At 44.8% G+C, this 14,401-nt stretch overlaps 1 protein-coding gene across 1 annotated transcript; it reads left to right on the top strand.

Moving 5' to 3' along the window:
* Positions 1 to 1,580: 1,580 nt before the first annotated feature.
* On the top strand, positions 1,581 to 14,182 carry LOC106638090 (frequenin-2). The gene is made up of 7 exons (XM_014351119.2): positions 1,581 to 1,722; positions 12,054 to 12,078; positions 12,778 to 12,826; positions 12,911 to 13,000; positions 13,469 to 13,547; positions 13,659 to 13,747; positions 13,906 to 14,182. Exons 1-7 carry the CDS (start codon positions 1,659 to 1,661, stop codon positions 14,083 to 14,085), a joined length of 576 nt encoding a protein of 191 aa, XP_014206605.1. The 5' UTR covers positions 1,581 to 1,658; the 3' UTR covers positions 14,086 to 14,182.
* The last annotated feature ends 219 nt before the right edge of the window (positions 14,183 to 14,401 follow it).

Here is a 14,401-nt window from a genome sequence, read left to right as displayed (position 1 = left end):
TATATAGTGAAAAAGTGGTAATTGAAAACTGCTTTTAACTCGTCGTGGATGGGAGAGAATGGCACAGCGGCAAAATTTCCCTCTGAAACTTTCCACGAGGGCTTAAACGCTCGTATATCTCATCTCGTCTTTGTCCGACGCGACCGCGAATGGCGAGAGAATATATAATATACGTGCGCGGCTCTTACTCGAAAATTCACGCGAGAGCGTGAATTATGTCCCTACGCATAATTACCCCGGCTCCCGCGGGATACTCCGAGCGCAACTTTTTAATTGAAGCTCGAGCCAGCCGTGAATGATAATGTATGCTAACGAGGCGAGTCCCGTCACGTACTTTTCGTGATGCATGCTGTGGGAGAATCGGCCCCTGTAAAGGTGTATACTTAGTTTCATACGTATATTTGTATATTTTTTTTTTTTTTTTTTGTTTTTTCGGTGACGACACGGGTGTAGAACAGCGGTTGCAGCTGTCGGAACAGCGGTGTCACAACTGTGTCGAAGTTTCACGAAAATTTTCACCATACATTTTGAAGAACTACACGCGCTCGCTGAACGTCATACCTTTTAAGTTTTTTTTCAAAATACTCAATTTTTGCTAAAAGCATGGTGCATTATTTGCGTCAAAAAATGTATTGAATTATACGTGTTTTCAAATACTTTGTAGTAAATTTTAATTTACAAAATTCATTGCAATTGTTTGCACAGAATAAAATAATTATTTCAATGTGTTGCTAATACAGTGATGAGTAACACATTTTTCGGCAAAAAAAAATGCACTTTGTTCGGGTAAAAAACGAATTTCCTTTCAAAGTATTTAAAAATCCATCAAATACTCTTGCCCAAACTACATACGACTTCGGACTCGGTTCAGAATATTTGATGGAAAAAGTTCATTCCAAACGACACTGGCAGCTCTCGATGATGAAAAAAAAAAAAAAAAAAAAAAAAAGACTCAACTACTTCAGACTTTTTTTTGCAAAAAAAACTCCCATATTCTCGAGAGCTTCCAAAATTGATTTCCGATCGCCAAAGGCCCCAAGGGCTCGTTCAAGCAACATTGCCAAAGGGTTCATCCATTGGGAGCGATGAAATTAATTTTAATAACCCTTACCCGTGTACTCACTGCATCGCATCCAAATCACGCAACTCTCTCCGTTGATTTCAGAATCACGTATCCGTCATTGCTGAGTATTAGTGACTACACCAGCCTCCGTGTAAATAACAAATATCAAGACTCAAGTATACAAGCACCTGCCCACGCATGGACTACTCGTCACAGATGGTACAATCGGTGCAAGTCGTGGACAAATGAATGTACGCATATACACTCAACGACACGTAAGAGGACATGAGGCCATAAGTGCACGTGGCAGTGGAGGAGGCTACAACACTAAACTATACTGTGCCTGTACTTTTTGTGCCAACTGAAGAACGTGTACCCATGCACATGTGTCGTAGTAATGATGATTATGCTAATATAGTGCGCGGCTCTTGAAACAATAGGGCGTAGCAATAGCTGCAAGTGCGCGTTAGCGGGAATATTACTATAAAAAAAAAAAAAAAAAAAAAAAAAAAAAAAGGAATTACAAAAACAACAAGAGCACACAAAGTGTGAATCAACGAGATATACGTACGGAGCAAAGAGGGGAGGATACAACATGGGGAAGAAAAACAGCAAGCTCAGGCAGGACACTATCGACCGGCTGACTACGGCCACCTACTGTAAGTTGCAATTTTTATGTCTCTTTTAAATATTTCGCGGTCCTCGTGGACCCACGCAGTCCTTTCACTTCTCCCTGGACCCCTTGTACTCCCGTGTGCTCCCCCATCCGCACTGAAACAGGCATAGCTGAATTTTTAAAGCGACGGACAGATTTGGCTCGGCTACCGCGGTTTTGCCTTTTGCGCGCACCACTTGATAATACACGTAGCCTCCAGGGTTTCTCTCGCGTGAATCTTGGAATTTTTCCAGAGCCCCGTCCACCGGGACTCCAAATCTCACCCGAGTGCCGTTTTTCTTTGTTATTCAAGGGGCTCTGAAATTTTCTTATCTAGGCTTATCTTTTTTCGAGTAAAAGAGGAAGGAAAAACCCAAGGTCCAAAGTAGTACTCCCAAGCATCATAGAAACGAACGGTCAGGCGGCGACGCAGTCACATTACCGGAGCAGAGAGGGGATGAAAGTTTGTAAAACTGATTTGTGCCGCGCGGGGGCCTTTCTCCGGGGACGAGTGACAGCGTGAATTAAGTTGGGAAGGCCGAAGAAAAACAAAAAAGTAAGTCATTGTGACGAGTGGATGATTCGATTTGGACAAAGTTAGGACAGGGGCCCGGGCGCATATAATATCCCTCGTACGCAGGCGATTTTCGTACATCCTCTCTCAATCGCAATCCAGAAGGCTGTGCATCGGCATGCGTCATCCCAAGCGAGAAATTGTTCACCGCAAAAAAAAAAAAAATTAATGCAAAAAGTTCCTCGCCCATTCGCTGCTGGGAATGTCATTTCGCGTACTCGAGATCCACACACGCTTATATACCTCTTTCGAGGGGGGTCCATTTCAACTTTCCTGCATCTCGGAAAACCGGTATTGAAAAAGGGAGAAAAAAATTTCTTTCACAAGACTCGTACATCTACGCTCCATCGGGGGGGTGGATATCGATCGTAATTACACGCGTGCCCATCGAACCGCAAAAACGGAGCGTAACAACAGATAGTCGGCCCATGTATTATTCGTATACGCTCCCTTTTGCGGCGACGCAACGGCGAAAGAAGGCCGCGCTTATGCAAAAATAAATTACACCTCCGCCAGTCGAAAGAAAAACTTTTTCTTGTTCACCCCCACCATGAGTACCGTACGAAACAACACTTAGCTATATACTCGTATACGAAAAGCTCCTCGTGATACCACTTTGTTTCCTCGCATACAGCCCGGTAAAGCAAAGGCTCACTTTACGAGGCACCTCTTCAGTCGCACGCGGTGCCGGTGTCTCCCCCCCCGAGCGAATTAAACAGAAGACGCGGAGCTTTGAGCTCGGCTCGCGCTTGGCTACCCGTCAATCGAACCGCGCGGCACTACCCCCCCCCCCCCCCCAATACCCTCGATTCCGCTCGCCCGAGCGGAGCATCATCGGCATATTATCCACAGCGTGCACCCTCGCGTATACACCGGCTCCTCGGTTCTGTAGATTTTCTCTGGACTCGGGAGATGCGTTTTGGCCCAGGTGGATCCTATTCCCCGGGGAGATTGGAACTCGTCTCTCGATTGATTTTTCTCCCCTCCCGCGGGAGGGATTCCGAGGATTACGGTATATAACGGGCGTGGGGTTGGAGCGCGGAATTAAAAGTCCTCGGGATCGCCCCGCATACGCGATTATAAATTCTCGTCTGATCAAAAAAGTATATAATGATACGAACGATTCCTCTCTATTCCATTTTATGTCGCTTTAAATTCAAGAAATAACGGGTGTGGATAAGTAAATCACTTCGTTTCGGTGGATCAGCGCGTGAGTTACGGCACATTGGGGTAGTTGCACGAAGAAATAACGTGTGGAGCTGGATCGATTGGTTCGCCGGTACGGTGCGTGATGGTCTACACACGAGGGCGGACAGGCGTCAAGCGTCTCGTTGGATTATCCGATAGGCGAGCGAGCGTTTCAAAGAATTTTTGGAAAAGGGCTCGTTGAGTTGGGGCTTTCTGCTCAAAAAAATGTCAGTTGTTCCTCCGAAAGGTTTTCCCTTGGAGATTGATGCAACGTGTTGTTTTTTTTTTGTTTTCCCTCGAATTTTTTTAAGCGGAATTTTTCGTGATATGCAGTGCCACACCGGTACGAGTATACGTGGGGATTAAAATTTTCCCCGATACGCGGCCAGAAGTGCTGGTTAAGTGCTGATATTTTCTCTTCGTCTTTTTTCCCTTTTATCGGGTACGCCGCAACGGGCGTGTGTTTTTCCCCTCGTACCCGCTACACCGAGTGCACGCTCGCTCGGCGGAATTTTCATCGGCCACAAAATACTGCACTGATTATCGCTTATACACATATGCTATATATACCTCCCGTCAAGAGCCCACATTTTCTCTCTCTTTTTTTTTGTTTTTCACTAATGGACGCGTGCAATCCACCGAAACAAGAGCGCCTGGCAATATGCCGTTTGCAGCTGAAAAAAAAAAAAATCCTCGGTGGTATTATTTCAACCGAAAAGTATATAGGGAATGTAAACAATTGAAATCAAACGGCGATTCCGTTATTATTGTGCTAAAATCGTTAGTGAAAACAATCGCCGACGCGCGACAAAATCAATGGACGTACACGAGGTACAAGCACCGCGGAACTAGTATAAACAACCAAAACGTTGACCTAATAGGATTACGATTTCAAAGTGTGTACACCGTGGGTACGGAGAAATAACTGTATACATATTACGTGTGTATACAGCGTACAAGCAAATAACATATATATATATATGTGGCGAAAGCTAGAGGTAGGGGTGAGTGTATGTATACCTAATGCTGTGTCAATATTTCTTTCCCCCGGTGCCGTTCGTATACGCGCGCGTAAAAAAAGGCGCGGCAGCAAGCACACCTGTATCTGTACGTAAACACATATGTGCCGGGAAATCGGAGAAGCGATCGGATCTGCGTGCACACACGCTCCTTGAATACTTAAATTTGTCCGCGCATACATACATACATACATATATATGGGAAGGGGGGTACCGAAAAAGAGCACTTGCCTCCACTTGATACTTAATTCAGTCGAGATTTTATTCTCATCCCCGTAAAGCCTCGCTACAGTTGTACTACTTTATTTATCCGTTGGATGACGCGGGATCGATCAACGCGACAACGAAGCTAAGCCAGCCGTCAGTGTAGGTAACTGTGTAATATATGCTATGGGGCGGCTTATGCGTCCGCGTTTGCTGCAGTAGAGTAGGTCCGAGTTCAGTCGGACAAAGGAAAAATCGAAGCGTCGCTCGATCGTCGTCGTGCTCGTTTTACGTGCAACGCGTACATATATATATATTATATACGAGGATGAAAAAAAAAGAGGACGGCATTGTCGTTCAGCATGTATATTATACACGATACACAAGTATATACTGTCACTTACACTGGATCATCGTGTGAAATTACACGCGCGACCACCTGAAACTTGGCCTGTAATTTTGTCCATCGAGCTACGCCTGTGGGCGTAAAAGCAAAAACGCCGCTTCGTCGTGCAAATTATAAGCTGTCGGAAGCAAATCGATCCGTAGAACAAAAAAAAAAAAAAAAAAAAAAAAGCCAGAGTGAGAATCGAGCGCCTGTTAACTACTGCAGCAATTACGGGCTGCACTCTAATATGTATAGGCTAGAAGTGCGGGCAAGACGGCGATAAGCTATGAAACCGATTACCCGATGAACTCTCGCTACTGCACTCTAAAGCATATATTATTATGTCGCTGTACGTGGAACCCCACGAAATGTGTCCCGTAATTGACTGGCTCAATGGTGATTCGCATAATCTATCTCTCTTGATTTATACGGATGGAGATCCTTTCGGCATATTTCAATTGCAAGTTGTGCAATCCCCATGATCCTCGTTATAAATTAATAAAACTGGCTCGTACTTCCATCTCGTGGCACGAGTACATATAAATACAAAAAAAAATGATCGCGGGGTAGGTATACACGAGAGCTCGCAAACCAATTTCCAACAGCGAAAAGACGAGTCATCCGAGTCGCTATAATCGGAGCTCGACACGCGAGCCTGTTGCAGTGCCTATACTGCACGTGTATGTATAATCATTACAAGGGCCCGGCTTATCCAAGCTCAGCTAAAACTGTACTACGAGCCTTCTCGTGCCTACGTGGAATTAATGAATGGTATTATAAGCTTACAGGGGCTTACGTATCGGCAATGTATCGGTAATAATAAATAAATCCCACGGCACGAGTGTAAGGTGGCCGATTGTGGTATTGCCGATCGCGTGTCACGCGAAGCAGGGTTGACTGGTGGAACGAGCTTTGTTGGGCCATTATCAGATTACTCCTGATCTCGTAAAGCCCTTGTCCATAAAAATACATCCTCGAAGCCTCAAAAAGCGGGTTCGCGGAACTGATTCGAAAACATAATTTATACATCGTACAGTTGGCGACCGATCGGATCATGGAGTGGAATATAAACAACGAGACACTCCGACGACTCGGATTCGGTAATCGGCTCAACTTTACTTTTCCATTAGTTACATTTTCGTTCAAAGCCATGCAGCTATTGAGTAATAATACTCTTTGCACTGCAGAAAATAGTAGCCACACGCGTGCTGGTCTCCGTAAAATTTACATGAAACATTACTTCCTTTGTGTTTGCGCGCCGCTTTCAAAGGCGAATAGATGCCGGTGCCCAAACTCAAGTTACGATTCCCCGAGCCATTGTTTCTCCCAGATCGCACCGATCGGTGGGAAAATTATCCATACCCACTGCGGCAGGTACGAGGTCAGCGTGAATTTTTTATTTTCTTTCGTTGCCGCTGATCAATTTATCGCTGTACTGTGACACACTTGGGTTGTACATGAAGAAAAAAAAAATGGCTAATTCTGATTGTTCAACAAAATATGTTTTTTACTTTCCGGGACAGAACGTATGACTAAGCACGCGGAGGGAGTATTGTATCCATGGTGACAGTTCCTTGATTTCACGAACGAGAAAATTTAATTGAAATTCTCTCTTGCTCCAGCGGCGAAAAGCCATGAACAAGTTTTTATTGGGTACACCGCAAGTATAATTAATCCACAATGTTAAACTGATGGTATTACAACTAGAAGCGATTAAAAGTTGGATTCCGATGCGGTTCGAGCCACGCAGTTTTCCCAACATTGTTTGGCCGCGGCTGTAGGCTTGGCGGGTATAATCAAGAGGGAGATGCGCGCCAGTTTAATTGCAACGGGAATTAAATTTGGGAGAAGTTGACGAGGCTGTATATATACATATATGTTCTCTAGCACTTTGCCACAATCAGCGAGTTTGCGTCTAGTCCGTGACGTACACCCGCGCATTATACGCTGCGTACACACGTGTAAGTGCACACGTACACACATTTGTGGGGTTTCGTTCCCTCTTGGGCTTTGGGTTGGTCCAATCGTGTTTACAATTTGCGCGAGAAACTAGCCAAGCTCGAAACGCCACTCCGAAACCGGAGCAAAATAATGTACATGTTTAGCTATCGACGGGGGTCAAATGGTTAAAAAAACAAATAGAAAAACAAATTCAACTGTACAGGATCGGTTGGCAACCATCAGCGCGCCATCACCACCTTTCGCGAATCCTCCTCTCCGCTGCAAGTGAACTTTATACGGATTTATGCGAGCTCTTCGACGCCCCCCTGCCCCCCCGGCAAACGAATACTCCCCACGCTCGCCCCGAGATTTATGAAAACGCTGATTTATGCGTACATCCGCCTGTTTGGCGTTCTCTGCAACAATAATTTTTCTTTTTTTTTTTTCTTCGTTCAACTCTCCGTGGTCGTTTCATCCCTTTCATTTCGTTAAAATTTGATTTCCAGGGAATATACCCGATGCAAGGGTGCAACGTCTCCGGGGACTGTTAAGAACAATTGTTTTTCCAAGTTCTCCGAAAGTTCGAATTTGTTAAAGTATACCAGAGTGAAAAATGAAAGAAAAAAAAAAAGGGGTGGAGCTCGCGTGCACCGAAACTCCGTTTATTTACTTTGCCGCACGACCGAACGTGTCGTCGTGGCTTTTTTTTTTTTCATTGTCAGATACACGCGCGTGTACACTCGTCGTTTCCAATATCGCTGCTCCCGGGGGGCAAATAGCGTGGCTTAATATCCCGGTTTTCGGGATGCCCCGATGAAAGTGGGTACGCTTTGAAGAGGAACGTTATTCGATACCAATGAACAATCTTTGGTTCTTCGTCTCATGAAAGTGTAATAAAATAGCTTCGGGCCCATTTTTCTTTATTCCCCCCCTCAAACGATTACCTCCGGTCTTTCTGCTTGTATAAATATATGTATATTCATTGTTAGCTGCTCTACCTGATGAATTAATCAGGCAACAAACACCGATCTCTCACCAAAGTATATACAATATAAGGTCGTTACAATCGACATATTATATATGTGTACTATTCGGTACAGTTTCAGGCTTCAGTTGCACGCATGTAGCCGGTTGACGAGTTTCGAACTCGCACGTCAAATGTTCGTTAATACCGTATGTTATACACTTTGCTTCACTTGAGCCATCCACCTCAAAGTCCCTGTGACATGTGTACCTACATGCACGATAACAACAACAAATTCACATGACATTAATGCCACCTATATATATATGCGAGCAGTTATGGTATAGTCCCCGTAAACACAGTGGTGATGCCTAAATGGGAAGAGGTGTAAAATTCTTGGATCCTTCTTTTGTATTGGAAAGCCATACCTCGTGCCTACAAGAATGCACAGAGAGAGAGAGAGAGAGAGCTTTCCGACATGGGGAAAAGAAAAACTCGTTGCCTTGCAGCGTCTAGTATTGAACGCGCGTGTGTATACGTACGTGCGAGGAATTTTTACGACACGGAACGACAAAGAGAGTGCCGGAGAGCACGTTACACGGACAATGGCTCTTTATCCCTGGGATTCTCTCTTTTCTTTTCTTTTTTCCCTCTTCCGCCTCTGGGGGCCTGAATTTTCAAGTATACGACTCTGGATGTAAGTATTTGATCGGTGCCCCGTCATCTCCGTCGTTGTTCGAAGAAAAAAAGTCCGAAGCGATAAAAGCCCGGGAATCAAATGTCCGCGAGCCGAATGAGGGGCACCTCTGGGTTTCTCGATACATAAGCTCTCTTTCGTTCGTGCTTCTACTCTCCTCCCCCGAGACGAAGGTGGTGCCTTTTAGCCATACGCACACAAAAATCCCTGGCTGGTCGGTACACACATCGGCCCGCTCCAACCCCCCGGGGAAATGAACCCAGAGAGATATCAGGAATTTGGGTCACCTAGTTGTACGGCCGCGCGTTACATCGCCCTCTCTCGCTTATACGTGTAATCCACCCACTCTCGGATGGAATATTACGCTCGGTGGGCACGTTACTCTCTTGTACATGTATATATATATACACGCATTACACCGTTATGTACCAAAGTTTATTCCCCTTATACGTGCGTTCATATATATGTATATAGGTGTAGGGCATTCCCCGCACATGCCACCAAACTAATACATCCGAGTGATGTTCCACTTGTGTACTCTATATATACGCATACAAGTCACATATTAAGGGGTTCCTTTTTCATTTCGGCCGGGCATTTCTTACGGCACAGAGACGATATACGCCCACGCCTCTCCAAACTAATATATTATGTTGTACGTGTGTGTGGCCTATATGTGTGTAAGTATTACTCGGCGGCGCCACCAAACTTTTTGCGCGGCCGTTTTTATACACACGTAATATAATACACTGGCACACGTCCCTTACCATACATATATATGATACATATTGACTCGTGCACCAGATTTTCCACCCCGTGTATGAGTATACACATACATATACGTCCCGCATATATTTCTTGTATACTTATTTGTTCTGTCTCTCCTATTGCCTTCGGTCCAATAGATGTGACACGCCTCCCTTATACCCGTTTATTCAGCGACAAGCTTTGCGAACAAACACTCGAGAATTTTCACCCCGTGTGTATATGTATGCCCGTACTTTATCGCGAGGAGGGGAAATAAAAAAATAAATGAAGGAATCTCCATTCGCGACGAGGCATTAGAGATGTGACTCACGCGTGAGGGGAAAAGGGGTACTTTTCTTCCTTATTCGGACCACTGACAGTGGAGGAATCGGAACCGAGGGTTTACTTGTATACTCCTGTATACTTTGGAGAATCGGCATTGTGAGCCGCGGCTTCGTAAGTAAGATTGCCCGTACATCTTGGCCGATGGATGAAAAATTGAAAAAAAAAAAAAAAAAAAAAAAAAACACGAGGTCCCTAGGGAGAAGGGGTCAAAACGCGTGGAGCACCTCATCGATTTCGCTCGGTGACGTTTGGCCGGGGAGTCGGGAAGAAAAATGGGGGAATGCGAACTCGGTTGAAAAATAAGAAAAAAAAAAAAAAATGGAAAAAGGGGGAGTCGAGCTTTTTCCGCAAATGCGACCCTCGTTTGATTCCCCGAGTTAGGTATATCGTGACGCAACTGATTTTCCAATAATTTACTATTATTTATTTTGTTTTTGTGTATACGTACGTATTGGATACGCTTCCAGGATCGGCAAAGAAAAAAAAAAAAACAATTACGGACACAAAAAGAGCTCGACAACTCACGGGTTCCACTGCTCTTTCCCTCCTTCCTCGTTTTGTTCACTTTGGATTTTTGCCGCTTCGTTTCCTGGCGCATTAGCGAAATTGTATAGCCTCCTTACGTTGACGGTGCTGACTGCGCAGCTGAAAATTTTCCCATTTACTGATGGCCATTGCATTTATCAGTGCACTTGGGCTCACTTCGAGTAAAACGCCATTCATTACCGGCTAATTATCGATCCCTTAGGGGTAACACACAATTATTATTTTTTTTTTTGTATACCTGGACCAATCGATGATTATTATTAAGCGCATTTTACCGATTAGTTGAGTAATCAGTTGAGCTCTTAACCCAATCACCTCGATTAATATAACCGAAATCCACGCGCAGCGTATTTTTCGTACAAATGTACAGCATATCGGTGCTCATTAACCGAGGCAAGTTTAATCCATTGTCAGTGCCGATGAGCCAATGTAAATACGCATACACACACACACAGACACGCAAACATGGGTGTCGATCGAGGGCCAACGAATCGTCAATACACAGCAATTTAACGCAGATGAGAGAGAGCGGGCGTGTTATTTATACCTATTGTATCCATCCTCACTTATCTGTATACATATATACATGTAGGTATTACATACCGTGTACTACTATTATTACCTAAAAAGCAAGTGATGCGAGGATGGATGATGTGTCATCTTGAAAACACTATGCATCTACCGCACAAGTACGTACAAATGTATGTTTGTGCTCGTAAAAGCTCCCGCGATATATATGTATACATTTAATCCTCCCGGCGACCCTTTACGACTGACTCGTACTACATATATATAGCTTGTGTACCCTATGTTCCTTTGACGTCGGTGTCTCGATACGTACGTGTGTACTTAAAACACCACGTTGCTACCGAAACTACTCCGGCCCGGTATATACGGTTGTACCGTGATTTTTATAGCCTCTTGGCGCGCGCGCTAGTGCCCCTTTTGCTGCAAGTTCGAGCTCTCAAGTACACGGATCTCTATTTACGTTGTTTTACCATATGTTTTACCAAAGAAACGTTTGAAATTACACACACACAGCCATTGCACGAGGTGCATTACTTTTCAATCATCGTAACGTTATACTTTGCCCTGCTCGGTCCCAATGATGACGAATAGTGGAAAATTGTCAATTGTCCGTTTGACTTATATAAATCTCTCGGCAAAATCTATATACCTTTGACAAGTGCATATATATAAGCATACACAAGACCTTCATATGCGGGTGTGCCCGTATCCGTGCAATGTAATAAGCCCAGAGTGTGTCAGGTAATGTAGCCGCAGTGCACTACGCGTGTATGCCTACGTTATATTTACATACACATATTGTATACATATATTCTATAGTTGAGCCCCCGTTCCGATTGTCTTGTGCTTCGAGCGGCACGACCCCATAATTGAATTTCCGCTCGAAGAGAAAGAGATGAAAGGGGCAGCTGCGAGAATTTATTCCCCATATACCGTTGCGCATCGGAAAATCGTGTGCGCAAAATTCCACAGGACACGGTACCTATATATAATGCATGCAAGGTATGTATATTGTGGGCCACGATAAATCGCGAAGTTAGATGCGCGCAAGTACTCGCGGGCGATCCTCCGACCTAAACTCCATCATGTCTCTCCCTCACTCCTTTTTTTTCCCCTCGCTGTATGCACCTACACGTGCGCGTGGATTGTTATTTATTAGTACACTGCTTTTTTGTCTTTTTCGTTTTGTTTCAGTCACCGAGAAGGAAATTCGACAATGGTAAGTTTCAGCCGAACGCAGCAAATGCCGTGACCATGTATTCCATTCACTTGCCTGCATCACTTGTAAATATACGTGCAAGAGCTAAGGTGGAGGAGAGAGGGAGGACGAATTTCGCTCTATTTTTATCGAACGGGTCATCGAGGATGGGGATCGGGAGGGGAGTGCATCGACATTCGAAAATTTATATTCAACGCGCGCGGAGGAGTCTTGGATACCTATTACGCCTCGGGGAAACGAAATGCATTTTGCCTCTTTCCAAAGGCGCGCCGCGTCCCGGCCTCTCCATCTTCATGAATGCAAAAGTAGCGCGCGTGCCGATGTCTATACGTATAGACGTGGGTGTACGTACATGTGCTAATCTTTTTTTTTTTTTTTTTTTTTTTTCTCCCTCCCCGTCCGAGGGATATCCCGGGGAAATGGATTACAGCTTCCGGGCACTCTCGCGTTGCTTGAATTTCCGTCCCAATTTGACTAGAGCACGGGGCTAAGTGCAGGAACGAAAACCTCACTTGGGATTTTATTTTCATTCGGGTCACTCGGTCCCCCTTGTTTTCTCACCCTTGGCCTTAGCTCCGCGAACCCCATACTACACTTTGACCACAGTCGGAAAGTTGGTTTTCAACAAATTATTATCTCTTTCTTTTTTTTTTTTTTTTTTTTTTTTTTTACGACATCCTTCGTCTCGTCGCCCCGCAGGCACAAGGGTTTTCTCAAAGACTGCCCGGACGGATTACTCACGGAACAGGTTGGTTGTGCAACACATTTCACTATCCCCCGTATATATAGCTTACACACACATAATATGTATATACATACTCTTTATTTTCAGGGATTCATTAAGATCTACAAGCAGTTCTTTCCGTACGGCGATCCTTCGAAGTTTGCCTCGCTGGTTTTTCGAGTTTTCGACGAAAACAACGTAAGCCCTCGGCACTACACTTATTTGTGTTAATTTGACGAACGTCACGCGTATACTTAACGGCTTAAGTTTTCCAACCTCGATAAACACGCCGTGTTTCCGGTAAAGTTTCATAAAGCTGCTTTGATTTCACGTAACACATATTATAAGGGACACTCGAGTGCTTATTGTTAAGCTTAGAAATTTCACCATATATTATACACTATTGTACACGGTATCTTACTCGATGGCTATAAACTCTTTGATACTTGGGTGTTTGCTCGCATAGTTAATGTAATCAAAACCAAAAGTCGATGCATAATGTAAGACGATACGCGCACCATGTCTTGTTACCACTTATACGGGAAATCCGTTGATTATAGTAACCAAAGTAAGGGGGATAATATTATGTATAAGCGAATAAGGGAATGAGTAAAGCACACGTACCTACTTGTATGACGTGTTGTAATAAACATGGAATGCTCGCAGGACGGCTCGATAGAGTTCGAAGAGTTCATCAGGGCGCTCTCCGTGACATCGAGAGGAAACTTGGACGAAAAGTTACATTGTAAGTGAATGTTTTGCTCTTATATTAATTTCGTTGGATGATCGAGTGCGGGTTTTCGCTAGTCTATGTAAAAACATCGGAGCTCAAGGGGTTTTGTGGGGGTGCTTGCAGGGGCCTTTCGGCTTTACGACGTCGACAACGACGGCTTCATAACGAGAGAGGAGATGTACAACATCGTGGACGCCATCTACCAGATGGTGGTGAGTGCAATCTTTTATTTTTGTCTTTTCCACTCTGAAGGTACCAAATTCACTTTGATTTTTTTTTTTTTTTTTTTTTTTTTGTACCCGAGAGAGCCACACATCCATTGTAAGAGTGCTCGCGTAACCCCTCACACGCGCGTGTCCACTGCTTCCAGGGCCAGACCCCGCAGGCGGAGGACGAGAACACGCCGCAGAAGAGGGTCGACAAGATATTCGACCAGATGGACAAGAACCACGACGACAAGTTGACCCTCGAGGAGTTTCGGGAGGGCAGCAAAGCCGACCCTCGGATCGTCCAAGCGCTGACCCTCGGCGGACCGCCCATAGACGGCTGACTCGACTCCCAACCCGCCACGAAGCCCCGGCAGCAAGTTATACCTACCACCGCACCCGTTGCCGATAGCCCCGTTTTTGGCGTCGCAGCCGGCTAGGTATATACATATTATATGCAGCAGCTGCCAGGGAATATCGGTACCTTGTTAGCGCGAAGGTGTACGTCGGGTTATTGAGATGAGCCGCGCTTGGCATTTGATGGTGAAGATTGAATGCGGGAGGTGGGGGTGGCCTTCTTATTTTCGGCCAATGCAAGATTCAGCGGGAGCTCCGTCTTTATTTCGGTGGAATAAGAAGGCGAGTCGTATATGATGAACG

This window comes from Copidosoma floridanum, unplaced genomic scaffold (assembly GCF_036245765.1).
Source record: "Copidosoma floridanum isolate Cflo_tuat_1 unplaced genomic scaffold, Cflo_Japanese_pri ptg000009l, whole genome shotgun sequence".
In the NCBI taxonomy this organism is placed as follows: Eukaryota; Metazoa; Arthropoda; class Insecta; order Hymenoptera; family Encyrtidae; genus Copidosoma; species Copidosoma floridanum.
This window is presented reverse-complemented; position numbering and strand designations above follow the sequence as displayed.